General features: G+C 35.4%; 1 protein-coding gene across 1 annotated transcript in view; it reads right to left on the bottom strand.

Moving 5' to 3' along the window:
- The window catches only part of LOC129263901 (obscurin-like), a 54,530-nt gene that overhangs the window by 33,375 nt on the left and 1,483 nt on the right, over positions 1-19,672 (bottom strand). The window contains exons 2-7 of the mRNA XM_064097141.1: positions 18,345-18,425; positions 8,461-8,760; positions 3,808-4,092; positions 2,720-3,001; positions 2,103-2,187; positions 1,589-1,789 (exon numbers count right to left, since the gene is read on the bottom strand). Coding sequence (XP_063953211.1) covers positions 1,589-1,789; positions 2,103-2,187; positions 2,720-3,001; positions 3,808-4,092; positions 8,461-8,542 — 935 coding nt within the window. The 5' untranslated portion in view covers positions 8,543-8,760; positions 18,345-18,425. The remainder of the gene's footprint in view (positions 1-1,588; positions 1,790-2,102; positions 2,188-2,719; positions 3,002-3,807; positions 4,093-8,460; positions 8,761-18,344; positions 18,426-19,672) is intronic.

Genomic DNA, 19,672 nt, shown 5'->3' with positions numbered 1-19,672 from the left:
TTTTCAAATTATCAGTGTCCAAAATATTTTGAGTTGGCTTGAAACAGCCCAAAATACGCCGAAAACAAGCAAAAGTCTGTTAATACCGTCTAACATGCGAATGGTTCCGTAGTCTTGCTCCCAAACATTGAAAATCCATGTCATTTTCATCATTCTCTGCACATAGATACTTTAGCACCTGAATATTCTAAATATGCAAAAAATGATATGGGTCTATGTGCTTGATTTTTTTATATAGAGCTTCAAAGTTAACCCAAATGGATGTTCTTGAGAATTGCGCATTCAAAAGAATTTAGCATTTTTAGACCTCACGAGATCACAACAATGAGTTTAAAGCTCTGTTACTCAGTCAAAACCCTTGAAAATTTCATCAAATTTTGCAATATGATTATTGTATCCGTAAGATGGATAATCTATATATAGTGCTTTCAATCGTTTGCTCATTTAAGTTTAACAGCACTCTCAGTTCTTAAAAATTGCGGGAAAGATAACAAATACTCAACCTCATAAATTTCAAATTTCAATAGCAAACTTAAGAAGAAAAAGAACTGCTGCACTTTATTCAAAATCCATGTCATTTTCATAGTTGTAGAGGAAGGTATACCTAAGAGGTGCAAACATTAAAAAAATATGGGTTCATGTGCTTGTTTTCAAACTATCAGCACTCATATTAGAGCAAATGTTCTTCTTTAAACACCTCAAAACGTGCCAAAAGCTTTATATCTCTGTGAGGAAAAACTCCGAACCACTCTATCATTTATTCAAACTTGGGGTCATATTCATCATACTTTGCAGCACTACAGAGAAAAGTATTTTGAAATTGAAGAGGAATAAAACAAAAATGGTCTATGGAATAATTCCAGTTTATTAGCTTCATAAAATAACACACCGGATCTGCAGTTAGTACAGTAAGGAGAAAAATCAGCTCACAATACCTACAGCTGATTAATCACCAGTTCATCATTGTGACGTCAGCACGCAGAGTGTAAAATATGCGCAGATCATGATGCGCACAAACATAACTGTGGAACGTCCTTAATTAGATAATATTGGATGGCCTAGAAAGAGATACAGACTAATGAGCAAGCTTACAAAACAAAGCTATTGCACTAGTCTGGCCTTTAAAAATTTCCTTCCACTGTAATAGTAAGATGTTTCACTCAATTAGATATCGCACAATAAATTGTGACTTACTGATTATCTTAGGAACATCTGGATCAAAGTCTTATTATATAAGATCCTTCCTAGCCTGGTTTGTGTAGGTGGTGCATGTGATGTCAAATGTTGTTTCGTTTGTGACATCAAAATGAACGGACAGAAAAGATGTGCAGTTATCGATTACAACCTTGGAATAGGCCAAAATTTGGCAAAATGGAACACAATTGCATGATCATTAATTGACCAATTATGATCTGCTGGGGAGGCAAAAACTGATACCGCCCAATATCTCTTTTGATGATACCTCCATATGCATTCATTTAGAACTTGAGATAACTGCAACAGACCTCCAAAATAATGTCGACTCTAATACCATGCTCTAAAAATATAAGCTTTGAAAGTTAAAAACATATAAATTAATAAAGGATACATTTCCATCGCCATGACAACCTCTCTCTTAGTCTCATAGGCATCAAAGAGTTTGATGAGTCTCTTATGATCCAAGATACCCATGACAGCTATCTCATTCCGTACTTCCTCCCACATACCAGCCTTGACACGGATTGTCTTGATGGCACACTCGCTGCCATCAGCCTTGGAGATACCTTTATGGACCACACCGTAAGCTCCTCTGAAAAAGGGGGAAAATTTCATAAACAATAATTTGTGAATTTGGGGGGGTGAAAATAAGGTTCCTTTACATAAGTTTGCAAAATTGTACATGCCTGCCCAATATTAAACAGCAAAGAGCATACCATCCTTGTGTTATAACCAACATTAAATAATTCATGATTTCAAAGACAGTAGAATATAAGTCATTTCATATAGGGCCAATTATAGTGATCTCTATCAAGAGAATTTGATCAAATGAGATCACATAGAAAAGCTATAGTTTGTTTACTTTTGTCTGTTTTTAAAGATTATTTTTGAGGGGGTGGCCTTACCTTCCCAGTTCAGCTAGGAGTTCATATTCATCTTCAACAATGATATCTTTCTTGATAAAGACTCTCCTGTATCCATCTGGTCCACCTAATAATCACCAAGGAATAGAAGAAAGGTAAAACAGGGATGAGACTTGAGAGTGAATACATGTTTCAGGCAGAACTTAACAACCCCCAAACACAATATACCTACATGAAAAAAAAAATCCAATGGGTAAACCTCTTTCTCAGGATAGTTCACAGATGGGTAAGTTTCCCCAAAGGACACCTTATCCTAATGACAATTATTTCCAGGGCAGTTTGCCCTTAAACCGTGTTCAAAGTGGTGGCCTTGATCCTACAAATGTACAATATTACTCTAGCTTACAACTCTTTGAAGATGTATGGTAAGATAGGTCGGGTTTCTACCAGAAGTTTTGGCACATTTAAGGGAGGTACTGCAGCCTCGGCTAATTGAACGTTTCGGGGATCTAACCCAGAATGATCAGGGAGAGCAGACAATCACTAGGCACTTACATGTACATTAATACTGGTTTACTAAGTTTAGACCAGATGTGCAACTGGTTAATTCATAAGTATATTGAACAGAAAAATGAAGACAGAAATAATAAGTGACTTACTTGTCACATAGATTTCTGCTGAATGAGAGACACTGCCGGCTATATTAGAAGCTTCTAGGGTGTACTCCCCACAATCATCCTTGTCAAAGTTGTTGATCTCCAAAGCAAATCCTTCTTCTCCTTCATAGTAGAACTGGTATCTCTCAAAATCTTCTATAACCTTGCCGTCTTTAGACCATATGACTTCTGGCTCTGGGATACCGTCTATACTGCATTCCAATCGAATCGACTGACCAATGGTGGCTTCCGTATCTTTGTAGGTCTCCACAAAATGAGGGGCCTCTATGAGATGAAACATGAAGATAAAAACATTCAATAATATTGTACGTGAACTGGATTACAGTTTTAACGCATATTCAAATTTGCCTGAAATGAAAAAATGCCCATGAATTGCATTATCTTGCTCAGGCCTCATGATACCCCTACTTTTTAATCATTTAATATATTCACATGGTACAGTACAAGTAGATCAACATAAAGTCCTCATGATTATCAGCCTGATACAAGTCTCCTCCATCCAGTTACAATGGACGCACATTCTTCTTGCCTCACATCAATAATTCTCATAGTTGATTTTCAAATACTTCAAAAAGCTTAGAACAATAACTGTGAAATTTCTCACATTTTTTTTGTACAGAACCTACTAGTCTGTTGTTTATTTACTACCCATGACATTAGCAGTACTCGGCTTTCACACCATAAACAGGAATTTTATTTCTCATCAGGCAGGTGTGAAAACATCAAATTTTGTCCTATGAATTAAGAAACCGACGGTTCAATCAAGATATTATAGCTGATATTTTCATATTGGACCTACATGGTTGCGTACTTATCTTGAGAAGAGATATGTCAGGCAAGACATCATATTCAGCCAACATTAATGACAAGTACAGTTTGATCTTTCAAGGAAACGATACTCAGAGTGGTGCACAATTCAAAAAGAAAGAAAAAAATATTCGATTGGAGGTTTGATCTCATGAACTATCAGAGAATACTGGCATCCAGGTTGATTGCTGAATGAGGGAATGATTTCAACTATTGCCCTGTGAATTTCCTTGATACACCATGGAACACACAAGAAATCTCACCTGCCACATCCAAGTAGAGCCTACAGCTTGACTCTCCATGCTCGTTGGTAGCTATACACCTGTACTCCCCTATCTCATTACTGCTGACCTTTGAGATCTCTAGAGAGCACACACCATTGGGTTGGGACGTGACCTTGAGGTTGTCCGAGTTCTTGAGAATCTCCTCTTCCCTCATCCAGACTACCTTGGGTTTGGGCTCGCCGGAGAGGGTGCAGGAGAGGGTGGCTTTGCCATCCTTCACAGCAAATACTTCCTCTGTGGTCTTCACAAAGAGCGGCTGGTTACCTGCAAATGAACGGAGAGATGTCTTTCTTGAAAAATTTGAACTAAGGAGCATTGAGCATTCCTTGAAATGGATATGAGCATATTACAAATGCTACTAGTAATCTTTTGTTTATTTTACACAGAACTCAATTTATACACCAGTGAAGTCTTACATTATTTTCTAGTTATCTCCAAGGATACATAATAATAATAATAAAATCAATTACCCTAGGTTAAGACTAGATGTGCAAAATAAACACATATGTGTTTACCAAAAACATATATATATGCTCATTCTGTCACCTACAATCTCTTATCTACATTCATGAAGTAATTGGTAAAATTTTAACTAAACAAAAAAAATGTCTAAAATATTGTTTTGTTGTGAAAAGGTTTCTCAATTTCACAAAATTTCTATCAATAGAATATAACAGGACCATAAGCAAATAAAAACACTGTGTTGTTACTGAAAGAAAGGTAATGCGAAACAGGTTCTAAGATGCTTCTTCAACCAATGATAGTTCAATTATTAATGGGTCTTAAATAGTTCACAATCCCCAATTGGCCAAATACATGTAATCATGACTAGTAATTTGCTTTAATACCAGATTTCATTTTACTAATGCACAATTTGAACTTTGCAAATTGATAAGTTGATAATAAATTGTGTGCATGTTTAGTAATTAAATTACACCACCAATGAAGCTTTATTCTCCTACAGTGCATAGCGCCCTCTTGAGTTTAATATCAGATAGCAGCATCTCTTGTCTCCTATGGAGAGTTCCAATAAAATAAAATTATTTCCAGTCATGTTTGTGGCATGAACTTATTTTAACTCGGAAAGTCCTAAAGACCTTTAACTATCCTCAAGTGTACAACATTTCAAACACATATACCCATGTATAAAACCAAAAAAATACAGGCAATAACCATTAGGAGCTTGATCGAAATGACAATAGTGTATTTCTCTGTTATGAAACTTGAAACACCAGAAACTTTTAAACAAACACATAACAAAAAACATCCACAGCACCAAATGTTCTGTCACAAGTAGAATTTATACAAAAATAACAATAGAATATAAAATTTGCAATGAAACTGGACAAGACACTTACAAAAAATCAGAGCCTTGTCTTTTCAGAAGCCCACAAGCATTTTTCGTATCTAATTATTCTACAATCATCATTGACAAAACAAGAAGCCAATAAGAAAGACAGAGCGCCTTTGAATCCTGTTATAATTAATGGTGCAGTGTGTCTTTTACAGTGGTTTGTCCATATTCTCCATTGTTTTCTCTATGATGAACATGTGGATTATCAATGAAAAGGTGCTCACATGATTGTTCAAAATGGACACGGTTCTGAATTTTGGTTAAATGCTGTACTGTTACAATTGCAAATTCCTAAATTTCTGTTCAAACATAAGTTTAAAACCATGTCCGCAGAACATTTCAGCTACTTCTTTTTGGCACAGTATGTGTATTTCTGACGAGAAAAAAATGAATCTGTGACAGTGAACAGAGAAACAAATTTTCACTTCTATTTTCCCCCCCGAAATTAATCAAATAAAAAATTAGGTTGACACAATCATCTATATATTGACTAGTCAGAATATCAAGTGGATTAATCATTTAAACAGATTCAGTCTGTTTCAGGGTATTGGTATAAACTATTCATGTCAAGTCATAGTAAAGAGGATGAAAAACAACTATGATGAAATACACAAAATAGAAAATCACTTTACCACAAACACATCAGAATATGAAAATGGGAATGGCAGTGGATGAGGAGGGGGGGGGGGATGGTTCCAGGAAAAAACAGTTCATTAGATAAATTATCCCACAAGGAAATCAGGAATCCACATCAATGTGGTGAGTAGTTGATAAAACATAGCATAGCAATTCCTTGTTAAGTTCCAACTGGCATGCTGATACCCAAGGATTGAGGAAAGATTGTTTTAAGGTTCATTCTCAAAATGGAAGAAAAGTCAGGCAAAGAAGCTGATACACACATTGGCAAAAATGAAGAGAAATTTTCTTAAAATCACGATGAGTTCTGACCAAGATATGAGTTTGATAAGAGTTGCTTTATCATCATTATTTGGAATTGACCCTTTCTATGAACACAAATTCTAGAAAATATAAATAAGATTGACAAGAAGCTATGATGGTTGCCCCTCTTCTTTATCTTTCTGAATATCTTTAGTAACAACAGACTAATATTTCTTTTTCACTCCAATCCATCAACATCACACTGGAAAGCTTGGAACAGCGCTAGGCATAAGATTTTAGGGGCTGGTCTATGGTTAAAATAGCTTGCATTTCCAATATTTGGTTAACTAAGAACCTTTTTAGCTCCATCATTTACTCTTTATAGCCAACTTCTAATATTTCAGCAACAGAAACAGATTTTCCTTACATTGAAAAATTTTTTGTTAAATATAATCATTAATATAAATATCCCATATTTGCCAAGAAGTTGGATTACTTTGAAACAAGATCTCCTCCTTTTAAATGCTTGTTGCATGTGTAATATGAAAACAAAACTAATAAGCTTAACCCATTGGAGACTGGATGATTTCACTATAACATGTTTTCCATAGACTCCGGCCAGGCTAAGTCACCAACAGGTTAAAGACAAATAATGCAAAGAAAATGGTCAATAAGAAACAAGGGAAGGACAATCACACCAGAAATTGCAAGTGATCGGATGAATTTGGAAAATAAGCTTTAAGGTGTAATGCAGCTTGTGCAAACTGGTGGCAAAATTTCAATCGCAAAGAGTATGAATGGTAACCTTTGTTTGTTGTGGTGTTCGACTGTGAGGGCGAATGTCTTGCCTTACTGCCTGAAAAATTTGAGGAAAGAAAGAGGTCTAAAGGAAAAGTACTGATAAAAACTCATGCGAATACATAGCATTACAATCTCCTTTTCAAAGAAAAGACATGCTTTGGGATTGATAGAGGGTAGAATCTGGAAGTTGTACAGATTCATGAATGGCTAGAAGGCCTATTAAGGTCAAGACACAAAAGTTCATTTCAAAATACAAAGAGAGAAAAAAAAATAGGATGGAAAATTTATTTTTCATTAATACTAATGAAAGAAATTAATGGACATGGCTCTATAATGAGGAGAGAGTTACATGTATTAATTAGATACTTGTAAAAACATATTGCATGCAGAAGTGCCATAGTTTGAAAGAAAAGAATACTGGAATGTGACCTGAAACCCCAAAAACCAACAATAAAGAGCCAAATAACTTGATCTTCATAAAGTAAAAATATGCAATTAGCTTATTTACAAAAGTAATTCTTATTCTATCTTTCAAAATTTGAAGCTGTAAACTTAGAGACAAGATACAAGAGTTTCTTTGACATATTTTTCTTGACTGATTGGATTTTTCACAGAGACTGCACCCTGCACATCTTGTGCTTGAGCCAACCACAACCTTCAAATCCACTTTTCTCTTTAATCTTTCTTGTCTTCTAATCAATCAATAATGAGTTATTAATGAACTTTGTCACTGTACATGCATATAATTTTAAAGCTTAGGGTGTATTTTTTCAAACTCGATGAAGATCTAAGAAATTTATTTTGGGCAACTTTTTGTTGGTTCTGTGGTGGTAGGCTGGTTCAGTAACAATTCAAAATCCTTGTTTCATCCTGCTATGTAACTGCTGTAATCTATTACATTAAATTAAAGTTAACTTGCATTGTCTTATTATATTTTTAAGTCAGTAGCATATTCCATTAAACTAGGGTTTCGCTGCAATGCATGCTCAAGATTGGCTGAAATAAAAATGTGTTTGGTTTTCTGATATACATTTTAAGAAAAGACTTATCCAAGAAATCTATGATGCACTACATACTTGAATACTTGAATACTTGCACTCCGAGTTTAACCTATCCATAAACTGAACCTGTTGCCTTAAGGCAAGAATCAGTCAAGTACCAGTTTAGAGCAATACCAATCACTAATTCATTGCATACGCATTAACTTGGAAAGTTTTAAAAATAAACTCTGAAATCGCAATATTGAGTTTTGCAGATGACCCACTTCAGTTGAATGGGTTACCTCCATGTGTCCTCTCTATCTCAACAATCCTTTTGTAATGTTGATTGACCCTGTTCTTTTAGGAACAGCTGTAAAACTTGAGTCAATACACCATATTGAATAGGTTTATTATAACAACATGAAAGGACATAAACAAGAAACTGTATACAGTTACACATCTCCTACTAGGACTTAAGATCAAGACTGACAGATGTGACATGGAGATGGACAAAGTGGAAAGAAAAGAAGAACTGCTTCCATCCCTACAACTTACCAATACCCGCATCATGATCTTACTGCTCTAATGATGTAATCAAACATATTTCTATCTTAATACCTGCATCCTTGAGCTTGATGAGATCGGACTCCTCTCCCGGTTCACTGATCCCGCTCTCGCTCTCCGCACGCACCCGAAACATGTAGGCGCCTTGCGGGTCCAACTCCTCCACACAGAACTTGGTATCAAGGATGTCGGTGGCAATGAGAGTCCACTGCTTGCTGTAGGTGTCCTTGGCTTCAAGGATGTAGTTGAGTTGAGTGCGGGACTTCTTGACAGGTGCAGCACCCCAGGTCAAGGTGATACCGGTCTGATGGATATCAGAGATCCGAGGCTTACTACCAATCCATCCACCATGAGCTGGAGAAGAAACAGATCAGGGTTCGAATGAATCAAGGACAATTTTTTGTGAGATTTACAGTAAACTGTAATATTTATTACCTCTTTATTAAAAGGGCATACGGCTTCTTTCCTACCAAACTCACTAAGAATGATTCTCATGGATTTGAAAGACAAAACTTTCCTGCTTCCTTTGGTCTCTAATTATTATTAAATCGACATCTCTTTAAATGGCTTAACAAAACCGAACCTTTTATTTTTTACTGCTTTTGCTGCATGCATGAATTCTAAGCTTCAATCCTCAACTGATAGCCGCAAAACTGGAAGGTATTCCTTCCAACCAAAGGGTGCAAGCACAAGTTAATCCCACTTTTGTAAAAGTATCTCAGAGGATGTAACCCATAGGATGTCAAAGACATTTCAAAATGAGAGATGTGCAGCACTAGGGTCAAGAAAAATATAACCAACTAAAAGAATCTAGAACTGCACATCATTTGACCCTGATGCATCAAAATATACAATTTACAGCACATATGTAAATGAAACAGCTATCCCTATCTCTCAAATGATCACATGGATATTGTTCAAAGTCCATCTGTAATAAACCAAACACTTACTGAAAAACCCATTCAGCAATATATCATTTTCTGTGAAAAGATTATGAGACAAGTAAAACTCCCTGAAGGTGTTCCATGAAAAATTAAGCGATGAAGTATAATTTCATTGAAGGATTTCTCCAGATATCATACGCTATGTTAATGAAGGTACTTTGAAACACAGATGTCAGTTGGTTTGATTTATTCCTTGAACCTCTATCTGGATATCTCCTCAAGTGCGACCAACCTTCTTGTGAGTGAAATCACACACAATTTATAGCATGCAGCTGTTTCTGTTGAGAAGCCTTCGGTATTAGCACTAGTAAAGACTAGTATAAATAGCGCCCATCCCCTTTCCTACACCATGCTAGGATTAATAAACACAAATATATCTGACCTATTTCTGTCTACCCTCACACTACTGTAATAAACTTCAAAGAACTTTGAAACACAGTTTGTTGGCTACTGAAAGAGGATGCTTACGACAGGGCCTATGTCTGAAGTTACACATGTAATATCATTAAGTCATCTTTTAGTGATGAATGCATTATCAAGAGTTCAGGTATTGTGAAGATTGACTGGATAATTGAAAACTTCAGTAAAATATCAGAGGATGATCTTATACTAAAAATCCATTGAATAAAGTAAAATGAAAATGATATGTTCAAATCTACCATAGATTGCACATCAAATCTACCATAGATTGCGCATGTGCACTCACATTACATGTACATTTTAAAGGGTTATTGAACCGAGTTTCATTGATGAAGGGCATGAAATAGAACAAAACAGAATATTTGGAAAGAAACAGCCTACCCACATGGTAGCAGATCCTGGGTTAGGGGCTAAAAGGACCTGGTCATCACCCCCCCCCCCCCACCTTTGACCGGCAATATACCAAGACTTTGGGAAATATGGAAAACAAGAACCCCTAGATCTTCCAAAATGATAAGTGTAAAAGACGCCATTTTTCAGTACCTATCACTTGTAAATCCCTAGATTTGCCCCCTGCAGTCCACCACCAAAAGGTGTACGGATAACTTTGCAATATGATATTTGTTATGGCCAACAAAATGACATGGATGCCATTTCTTCCCATCAGGAAAATGTTTTCATTTCATTTTCCAACATCATGTTTTAAACTGCTATCTGTAAATCATTGACCTTGTTGTTGCTCTATAGGAGGTAATTACTTAACAGGGCAGGGTGTAGTTTAGAAAGCACATGAATGTGTTGTATCCCTCTGATATAAGAATCAGAGGAATGTCTGTTCTGTCATGTTCTATCATCTTGGTCTGTTATACCCCAATGAACCACTACCTTTATTAAAGATGTTGTTCACTTTTAATCTTAATCCTTCTTGTCCTTTTCTCTATCCTCCCATTCCCCCCCATCCCCCTCACTCTTTCTTGCTGAAAACTTAACCAACTTTGACACTTACACTAGGATTTAAATCCGACGAGAATCACACCTGGCACTTCTCTCAGTCGATGCTTTATATTTTTTTTCAATTTTCAATAGCCCCTTTCTCCTAATAATCTTCATTCCACCCTCAATTGTCTCTTAAATATTCCCAATTTCCCAGTTCTCTTTTTATCTCTCCTAATTCTTCATCTCTGTCTAATACCCTCATCTCTGCCTTATCCCCTCTTCCTCCATCACTCTCTTTTCCTCCAGCCCTCTCCCTTTCTCCTTCCATCTCCCTCCCCTTACTTCAAGTCTGATCATTTTCCCCATCTCCCTTACTCTCTCCTTTACTATAACTCTCCTCTTCTCTTGATTTCTCCTTCCCTTTCCTCTCTTGCTTCACATTCTCTTCTCTCCTCCCATCTCTCTCTTCTCCTCCTCTTCACAATCAACACATCTTCATGTCAGATTGTTTATAGCTACACAGCAATACATTCATCACACACGGCTCTGAGAAGATCGGCTTACTAGCACTGGTATTTTACCGGACTAGGAAGAATGTGACCCCATTCAAATCTATATCCACTACAGACTATCTTCCTTACAGACTTAATACACCTCGTCTATATACCTTTATACATGTTCATCTGTTATATATAGTGTCCTACAATACAGTCACTAAACAATTCCATACAATCTACATGTATTTCTGAGAGATGTTTCATCAGAGTTCCTATGATTGATTCTTGAAATGATTTACTTAATGAAACACCCCTTGAACTTCAACAGCAAGTCTAAATTATAAATATGTATATTTTATACAAATGCATTTTGAATAATTCAAGGTATTTCCTATTAATCTTGAATGGATCTTCATATTAATTTTGAATTTGATTTTAGTTGATTTACTGGTCCTTGTATGAAATTAAATCAAGTCTACTGCACTACATGTATTTATCAAATATGCCTTTAAAAGCATTAAGCTGGAAAAAGCACATCGCAAAAAAAGTTAGATTAAAGTAATTTGCTCACTTTTCTAGGTTTAGCAAAATATAGTCTTTGAAGCCTAATCACTACAAGCTTGTTATAATAACATAAGCATTATGTAAAATATATGCATCCACCGCTAATGTGTTGTTTTGTAATGAATGTCAAGTCTTTGTTAATTCCTTTCATGAATCTAAGAAAAATATTTGTTGTAGCATTGTCTATTTATGTTTAATGACCCAACCCATGACACACCTTAGACTCTGAGCATTACTGTCTGGAGCTCAAGAGAATATAAATAATGGACAAAACAGAAAAATACACCAAGTAGCAAAAAATCCTGGCAGTTTCTATGAAAAATTTATTACTTACAATTTGCCTTAAACCTTTAGAGATAGAAGCTATATTCTCCCCATTTATTCCTATTCTTGTTAAAGCAAAAATAAAAAAATCTAAACAACAAAGTTTCTACTGTGAAGTGATACTCATTGGTGTAAAGTAGCATCACAAATACTTACCACAAGTTCAGCTACACATATGCATATTCAGCACCCAACATCTTGCAGTGTAGCAATATTCAGAAGTTGAAAATAAATACCGACTCTATCCACTGCCCGGATCTATAAGAGGAACTGTCAAGTTCTAAAATAGTAACTTTCCAGATGCCTACTGATTCCAAAACCACTCAAAAAAGAGTAGTCAACTAAATGGGACATGAAAACATTCCACAAATTCTGAATTCCTGGATCACTGGGGCAAACATAAGAATATTTTCTCTAAAAAAACATAAGAATATTTTCTGTAAAAAACAGAAGTACAAGTTGTCGACCTTGTCACATTCTTGACGATTGCAAATTAATTCAGTGATGTATCAATTTGTTTTTTTCCTCCATGAGCTGCTTGAATTGCATTTCAAGCAATGCATTGTTTCCCTTCACACGTGTAGTGTTCTAAAGTAGCTCTAGACAAGTACTTGCAGGTATACTTTTGCCAGGTGTATAGCGGAACAGTTTTTTTTATAGGGGTGACCTATTCGTGATATCCTCTAATAATTCAGAGCTGCTAAACAAAACAAAGAGGAATCCAACCAATTTTTTTTCCTATTTTTAATCCTCCCATTACACAAAGACCAAAATTAAAGTGGAAACTCAGGAAAAGACAGACAGGGATGTGTGAACTGGTTAAATTCTTGTTTACAAAGGTACGGCTAAGTTTCAAATTCAGTTTCCATGTTGATAAAATAGTTTTCAAGTTTACTTAAAAACTTTTGAAGTTTACAAACTATTTTTTTAAGTTTAAATATATTTCTCATTTATTTTTTTTCCATTATTCACACCATTCCATTTATTAATCATATAAATATATACATATATATACAAATATATAAATATATATATATATGCATACATCCTATCTAAGGGCGAAGTCTATGAATGGGTTTAAGCTGTTATAATACACATTTAGACGTTAAGTCGAACTTCGAAGGTAGAGGGCATTAAGGCGCATTACGAACATTGACAGAGGACAAAAATTCACCCCTTAAACACAGATGTAGATATATATATATATATATATATACATATATAATTGGGGGAATAAATCTGCTTACAAGAATTAATATAATAATCTATGAGTCATACTCTAAGTAAAATTAAATAGTGCAGAGTGATTAGCTTAAAGACAGAATGTCAATTTTTTAAGGTATGGATTGGTGAGGTGGGGGGATGTTGATCTCCCATTCATAAAGACGGTGCTTTACCATCAAGCTACCATACCCAGTCTGATTACATGCTCATCCCTAATAAGAATGTTTTGGGTGGTATTCTGATAATTAACCTTGGTTTAACCCTGGTCCAAATTAGAATTTTAAGCAACACTTCTATGGAATGCTAGACTTCATAATATTTCTTCCATATCTGTGGCAAGTATATCAAATCATTCATTAAAATTCATATTTTTGTATTTTTAAATTCTTTCTATTTTAAAACTCAATTCTTTTTTCAAAAGAAATTTCTTCCAGCAGAACAAAAATAATTCTCAATTGGTGAATGAGTTGACAACTGGCACTCCATAAAATTTTAGTCCAAGTTGACCCAGGTTTAACTAAACCATGGCTATTAGAATACCACCCTTTGAAATTAAAATCTGTAAATCTGAAGTTCTCTCCAGACAACAAACTTGGCAACCACCTAACGGACAGACCAACAAATGGACTAGTACCTATAATCCCGGAAATTGAAATGGCCTGTTAAAATCGGGGAGTTAATGCAGGGTTTACATCACAAGGTAATGTGTACACAAGCATGACAAGCTCTGTCCCCTTCCAAACCACATTCCTACATGCTCCCTATGTAATATGATTACAAGTATAGTAAGGGATGGTGAAACTATTAAGAGGTGAGAGAGGGATGGAAAGCCGTGGAGTAGTGAGAGAAAGGGGGTGAAACGGTGGTAGACAGGTAAAGTATACGTGATGGATAATGCCACAGATATGGTCGCTACCATTCAAAAGACCTTCATGGAATTGAAAAAAACTGAAGTGGTGAAAAAAAACTTTTTCTTTAATCTTACCCCTTAAAAATAAATGAACAATCTTATGCAGAGCACAAAAATAGTACAACATTTCATGGCTAAAAATATAAATGAATAAGTTGATGATCAAACTGTCAAAACTAAAACAAAAATACCCCCCCATAAAAAAAAATAACTCTGACAACTGGAAGAGAAAAATTATCTTTTGTCTAACTCAAACTGAAACTGAAAGAAACAAGGGGTGAATGATTACTGTTTGCAGTATATTTCAGGTACATGTATAAACCTTTATACAGCTATGACAACTTGGTTTCTGAATTTTGCTGAAGATGTGAAATAAACAATTTTATGCCATTAGGCATTGGCAAATTCCTAACAAATTGAAAATATTTTAAGGCTAAAGATAATAATTCCACAACACTGACCCCGCCCGACTGCCTGAGAATTTTAAAAAGTAGTATGGTTTTCTTTTTGTCATGGCTTGTCAAAATATCATACTAAGCGCTCAACCTGATATCTTCCTCTTCTGTCTGACCATCAAATACCAATATCAGTGAATGATCAATCAATTTTAATTAATTCAAGTGAAAATATCTTACTATTGCAAGCAGACCAGAAGCTTTCTTCAAATCAATCAATGACATGACTTGTGATTGATTTTAAGTCCTAACACTGGCTTGCAATCAATTTCAAGTTTCAACAATACTTCTGAAGTAAAGACTAGTCCCACTGACTTGCCACCATCATGCAATGTGTTGGTATAATTCACAAAGACAGCAGGGGGCTGGGTTAAGTGCTACTACATTCAGCAAAACGAAATGCTAGTCTCATTCCAAGGGTTTGATTACTCACTCCGTGACATGTAATCTCTTAAAGGCACTGCTTATGGTGTCACGCGCGTAAAACATTCCCCATAGACTTGTGTGTTAAAATGGCACTTTTGAAAAATTCATAAAATATAAATGTGAAATTAGAGGGTGGAATGTTTACTACCAATGGATAGGATATATATCTGACATTCCAAATCTGACCAGGAAAGGGTACCGTAGCCAGCTCATTTTAAAAATAAATCGCCATTTATGAAGATAACTATGAATCGATCGAATTCATCAACTGAAACAGTAAAATAGCCCTAATTATTCCGCCAGTCAAAAAATAGTTCCAAGTCACTTATTTATCTTCCCAATTTGGGCGAAGTAAGTTCAGTAGTTACCATTTCTAGAATCAGTGTTAGATTTTGAATCACATTCATACATTTTTGTCAATCAGCAATATCAAATTGACAAAAATTCGAATGGGTTGGGTCGAACGAATATCTTTAGCCCTCCTGATGTAATTAGGCTCGTGGGACCTATATTATATGACATATGTATTTTATTTTTTTGAATAGCTACTTTGCTATTCTTTTATATCTGTACACTCACACTAGTACAAAGAAATGCATTGAAAATGCCTATTTTCTATGCAATCACCCATTTTAATGTGTTACCCATACATGTTATTTTCACTGTATATGGATGTATACAAATCCTACCTGCATATAGCCCAACAGTGAATGCAATGACAATATAGGTCCCAATTAATTGTAATATAAAGGTGTATGTAAATTATGTGTAGATATCAGGATAACAGAATTGCCCCAAACATAATTACCAAATATACATGAGATTGGATGAGGAAACAATAAAAGAATGAGATACTACTTAAGTATATTTGCATTTGACCTATTCAAAATCTTTCTAGGGCTGTTGCCTCTCAGATGTAAGAAGGAAGAGATACATAAATAGATAGAGAGAGAGAGAGAGAGAGAGAAAGATAATTTTATAGATGGCATGGCTTAATAAAAAGGGGGGGGGGCTATACTAAGATTGCAGCACACAGCCACCCCCTCCCTCCTTAGTTGAGCACTATTAGATACCTTACCTTACTCTGTGCCCTTTTCTATATACCTTCTTGAAGGTACCACTCTAGTTCTCTTCAGTAAAGTTCTCAAAGTTCTATCTCCTCTCTACCTACCCCCTTCCTAAGAACAATTTCAACATGAGCAAGTTCTAAAGGTCTTTTTAATGCTAAGTAGGTGATGTACACTAACACAAAACAATGATAAATCAGAACATAAAGAGGCCTTGACTCTATACATTGACCAATCTACATACATTCCTAGGCTACACAGACCTACTTACTAACTTTACCTGATGTAGCCCTGCTAGCCATTAAATCCATTTTTTTGCACCACTTGATGACTAAACATATTGATATCAGTGAGAAATTGTTTGATACTGAAGAGTTTGGCCAGGTATTCCATCCACTACTAGAGATTTCCCATATTACTTAAAGGTGTCACGCGCGTAAAACATTCCCCATAGACTTGTGTGTTAAAATGGCACTTTTGAAAAATTCATAAAATATAAATGTGAAATTAGAGGGTGGAATGTTTACTACCAATGGATAGGATATATATCTGACATTCCAAATCTGACCAGGAAAGGGTACCGTAGCCAGCTCATTTTAAAAATAAATCGCCATTTATGAAGATAACTATGAATCGATCGAATTCATCAACTGAAACAGTAAAATAGCCCTAATTATTCCGCCAGTCAAAAAATAGTTCCAAGTCACTTATTTATCTTCCCAATTTGGGCGAAGTAAGTTCAGTAGTTACCATTTCTAGAATCAGTGTTAGATTTTGAATCACATTCATACATTTTTGTCAATCAGCAATATCAAATTGACAAAAATTCAAATGGGTTGGGTCGAACGAATATCTTTAGCCCTCCTGATGTAATTAGGCTCGTGGGACCTTATCTCCTCTATCATACTGCATATTGCTTTGCACTTAATATACATGACCCTTATTGTCCAATAGAATTCTTGCTATGATTAACCATGGGGGAAAACCCTCAAATCTATCCTACCAATCAATGGCTAATAAGATGGTGAAGACTCTTGTAGACGAGTCACAGGAGCCAAGAGTCTATACACCTTTAAATAGTCCAACTGCTCAGTATTCAGCAAGAAAGAAAATTTTGAGTACTTGCCCCATTAGAACTATTATTTCTTGGAGAGATTTACCATGCTGATTGTATCCCATAGAAAGTTTTATAATGCCACATTTAGTTTGCATACATGAATAATGCACAAGATTTACTCTTGAGCCTGAAAGTCATATACGCGCTAACTTGATATCACAGATCCGTGGAGTCATATTTCTTTGTCATTAAACTATGATATCTAAATATATGAACTCCTTTTTTATTATCAGGCCAAGTTGAAAATTGTGATATACACGTAAATCACAATCTAAAATCTTAAAAGCAATAATTAAGTTTTAATACAGAATTATCGGCATACAGGACAAAATAGTCTTGGGTTAGTAATAAAAGTTTAGAAAATAAACAGTGACCATTAAATGATGATATACCAATCATTAAAAAAACAGATATTCAGCTTGTCTTGTTGAGTAGAATGCTTCTCTTTCATATCTTTGCAAATCCTTGTATCATTACTTATATTGTGGTTATTTGTACATGATATATAATCTCATATCTACCTTAGATAGTCATAGCTTCTATTTATCAAGAAACTTGAAAAAAATTAGGCAGGGTAATTTCTGCTGCGTGTATCGCATATGTGAACTGAAATTTGAAACTCACAGTAAACGCGTGGGCAAGAATTCCCAAAGTCAGGAATCAACAAACTGATTTATACCAGCTACATGTACTAGTATTCGGTATCGCTTAAGCCTGTGGGCACCAGTTTTCCTTCTGTAATGGTGATTTGTATGTTAAAAACTTATGTTAGTGCTGGACCAATTTTCACAACAGCCACACCATCAAACTTTACCCCATTGACTACTAAAGTCTGTAATTTGCATATTCTTTGTATAGGGACAACTGAGTCCCAGTAGGCAACATAATAAATCAAGATGGTATTTGGAGTGATCCAACTGTGTTACTAATAAAGGAGTCTGGTACTGATTCTATAACCCCAACATTTGGTAAGTCTGATTCAACAAAAACAATAGACATCAACACCAAAAAAACTTGAAATCACCCATTATATTGCTCAGAAGAGCGGACTTACTTGGTGATATTCCAAACTGTTCGATGTATTTTCCTTCCTTTCCTTTATTCCCTCTGTGCACTGAAGTCCGAGCTTCGTTGCCTGGAAAAAGACAACAAGATAATAAAGAAAACAAATTTTTTAAGCTGTAAATATCTCGTCCTTGGCCTGAAAATTACCTATGGTATTATATATTTTAGATTAAAAGTACACTGGTAACATAAAAAACAAGAACAAACATAATGACAAACAATTAGCCTTAAATATCTGACATGAAATATTGCTAGATTATCAAGTATATCTGTTTTTTTAGCTGCATCTATGCAATGAAGAGCTACAAGAGGGGAAGGCTTGGTTTTGGTCTATCACTGAATTGTCAGGCTTATCTTTTTATTTCAGCAACTAGTTCTTGTTGACAAATCAGATACATGTAGGTGCTTCTTTTGAATGGACTATTTGCATATTTCTGTAACAGACCATGAGGTTATAAAAAAATATTTAGTTACATCTGATATTAAAGTTGTTCTTTTTTTGAGAGGGTGCAAATATTGGGGTTACTTTGAAGAAAAAGTACCTCCCCAAAGTAGGTTCTTAGGATTATAGGGTGCTTTCTACGCTATGCCTATAGTAAATTACCTGCAACTTGGGCCAGTTCTGACAAAGGTAATGGTGCATGTAAAATAAACATGTACCTATACTATGCAGGTTGATTTATTTGTGTTGTTAATCATTATTGAAGATAAGGTCTAGGGTAACGTGACACAAGGGTAAACATCATCCTCACACAAAGGTACATGGATATATCATGCACATGTGGAGTTAATGTATCCTACATTCACGAGATGAACGGAAGACAGTATAGGGCTATTGAAAGCTATTAAGGACAAACTACTAGAGATGTATAGGTCAACCATGGCTCAGAAGAACGGTCATGTTTCCCCAAGCCCAATTGGTCTTTGAAGAGGATGGGAAGAAACATGATCTCACCACTGCTTATTAACATAGCTAACAAGAGGCCTGGCTTCTGATGGAGGCTGGCCTGCTGGGCCTCCCGAGAAGGGGAGCATTTAGCACACTGACATGATTAATAGGCCTTTTTTCAAATTTACCATTGATGACAACCACAGCCAATTGGAAGCTTTGTAAACTGGTGATAGCTTTAACTGGTGATAGCTTTTTATCAAAAGCATCTAGAAGTATTTGTTAGATAAACTGTGTAATTAGGCTTTCTGTCACAATTTGATAAACATTTCATGGTTTGGGTCTTTTTGACGTGGATATTTGATTGCAATGATCACTACCAATAAACTTTTGTTGCAAACGATATGAGTAAGGTGGAGAGGTCATAT

This window comes from Lytechinus pictus, chromosome 1, assembly GCF_037042905.1.
Source record: "Lytechinus pictus isolate F3 Inbred chromosome 1, Lp3.0, whole genome shotgun sequence".
Lineage (NCBI taxonomy): Eukaryota > Metazoa > Echinodermata > Echinoidea > Temnopleuroida > Toxopneustidae > Lytechinus > Lytechinus pictus.
This window is presented reverse-complemented; position numbering and strand designations above follow the sequence as displayed.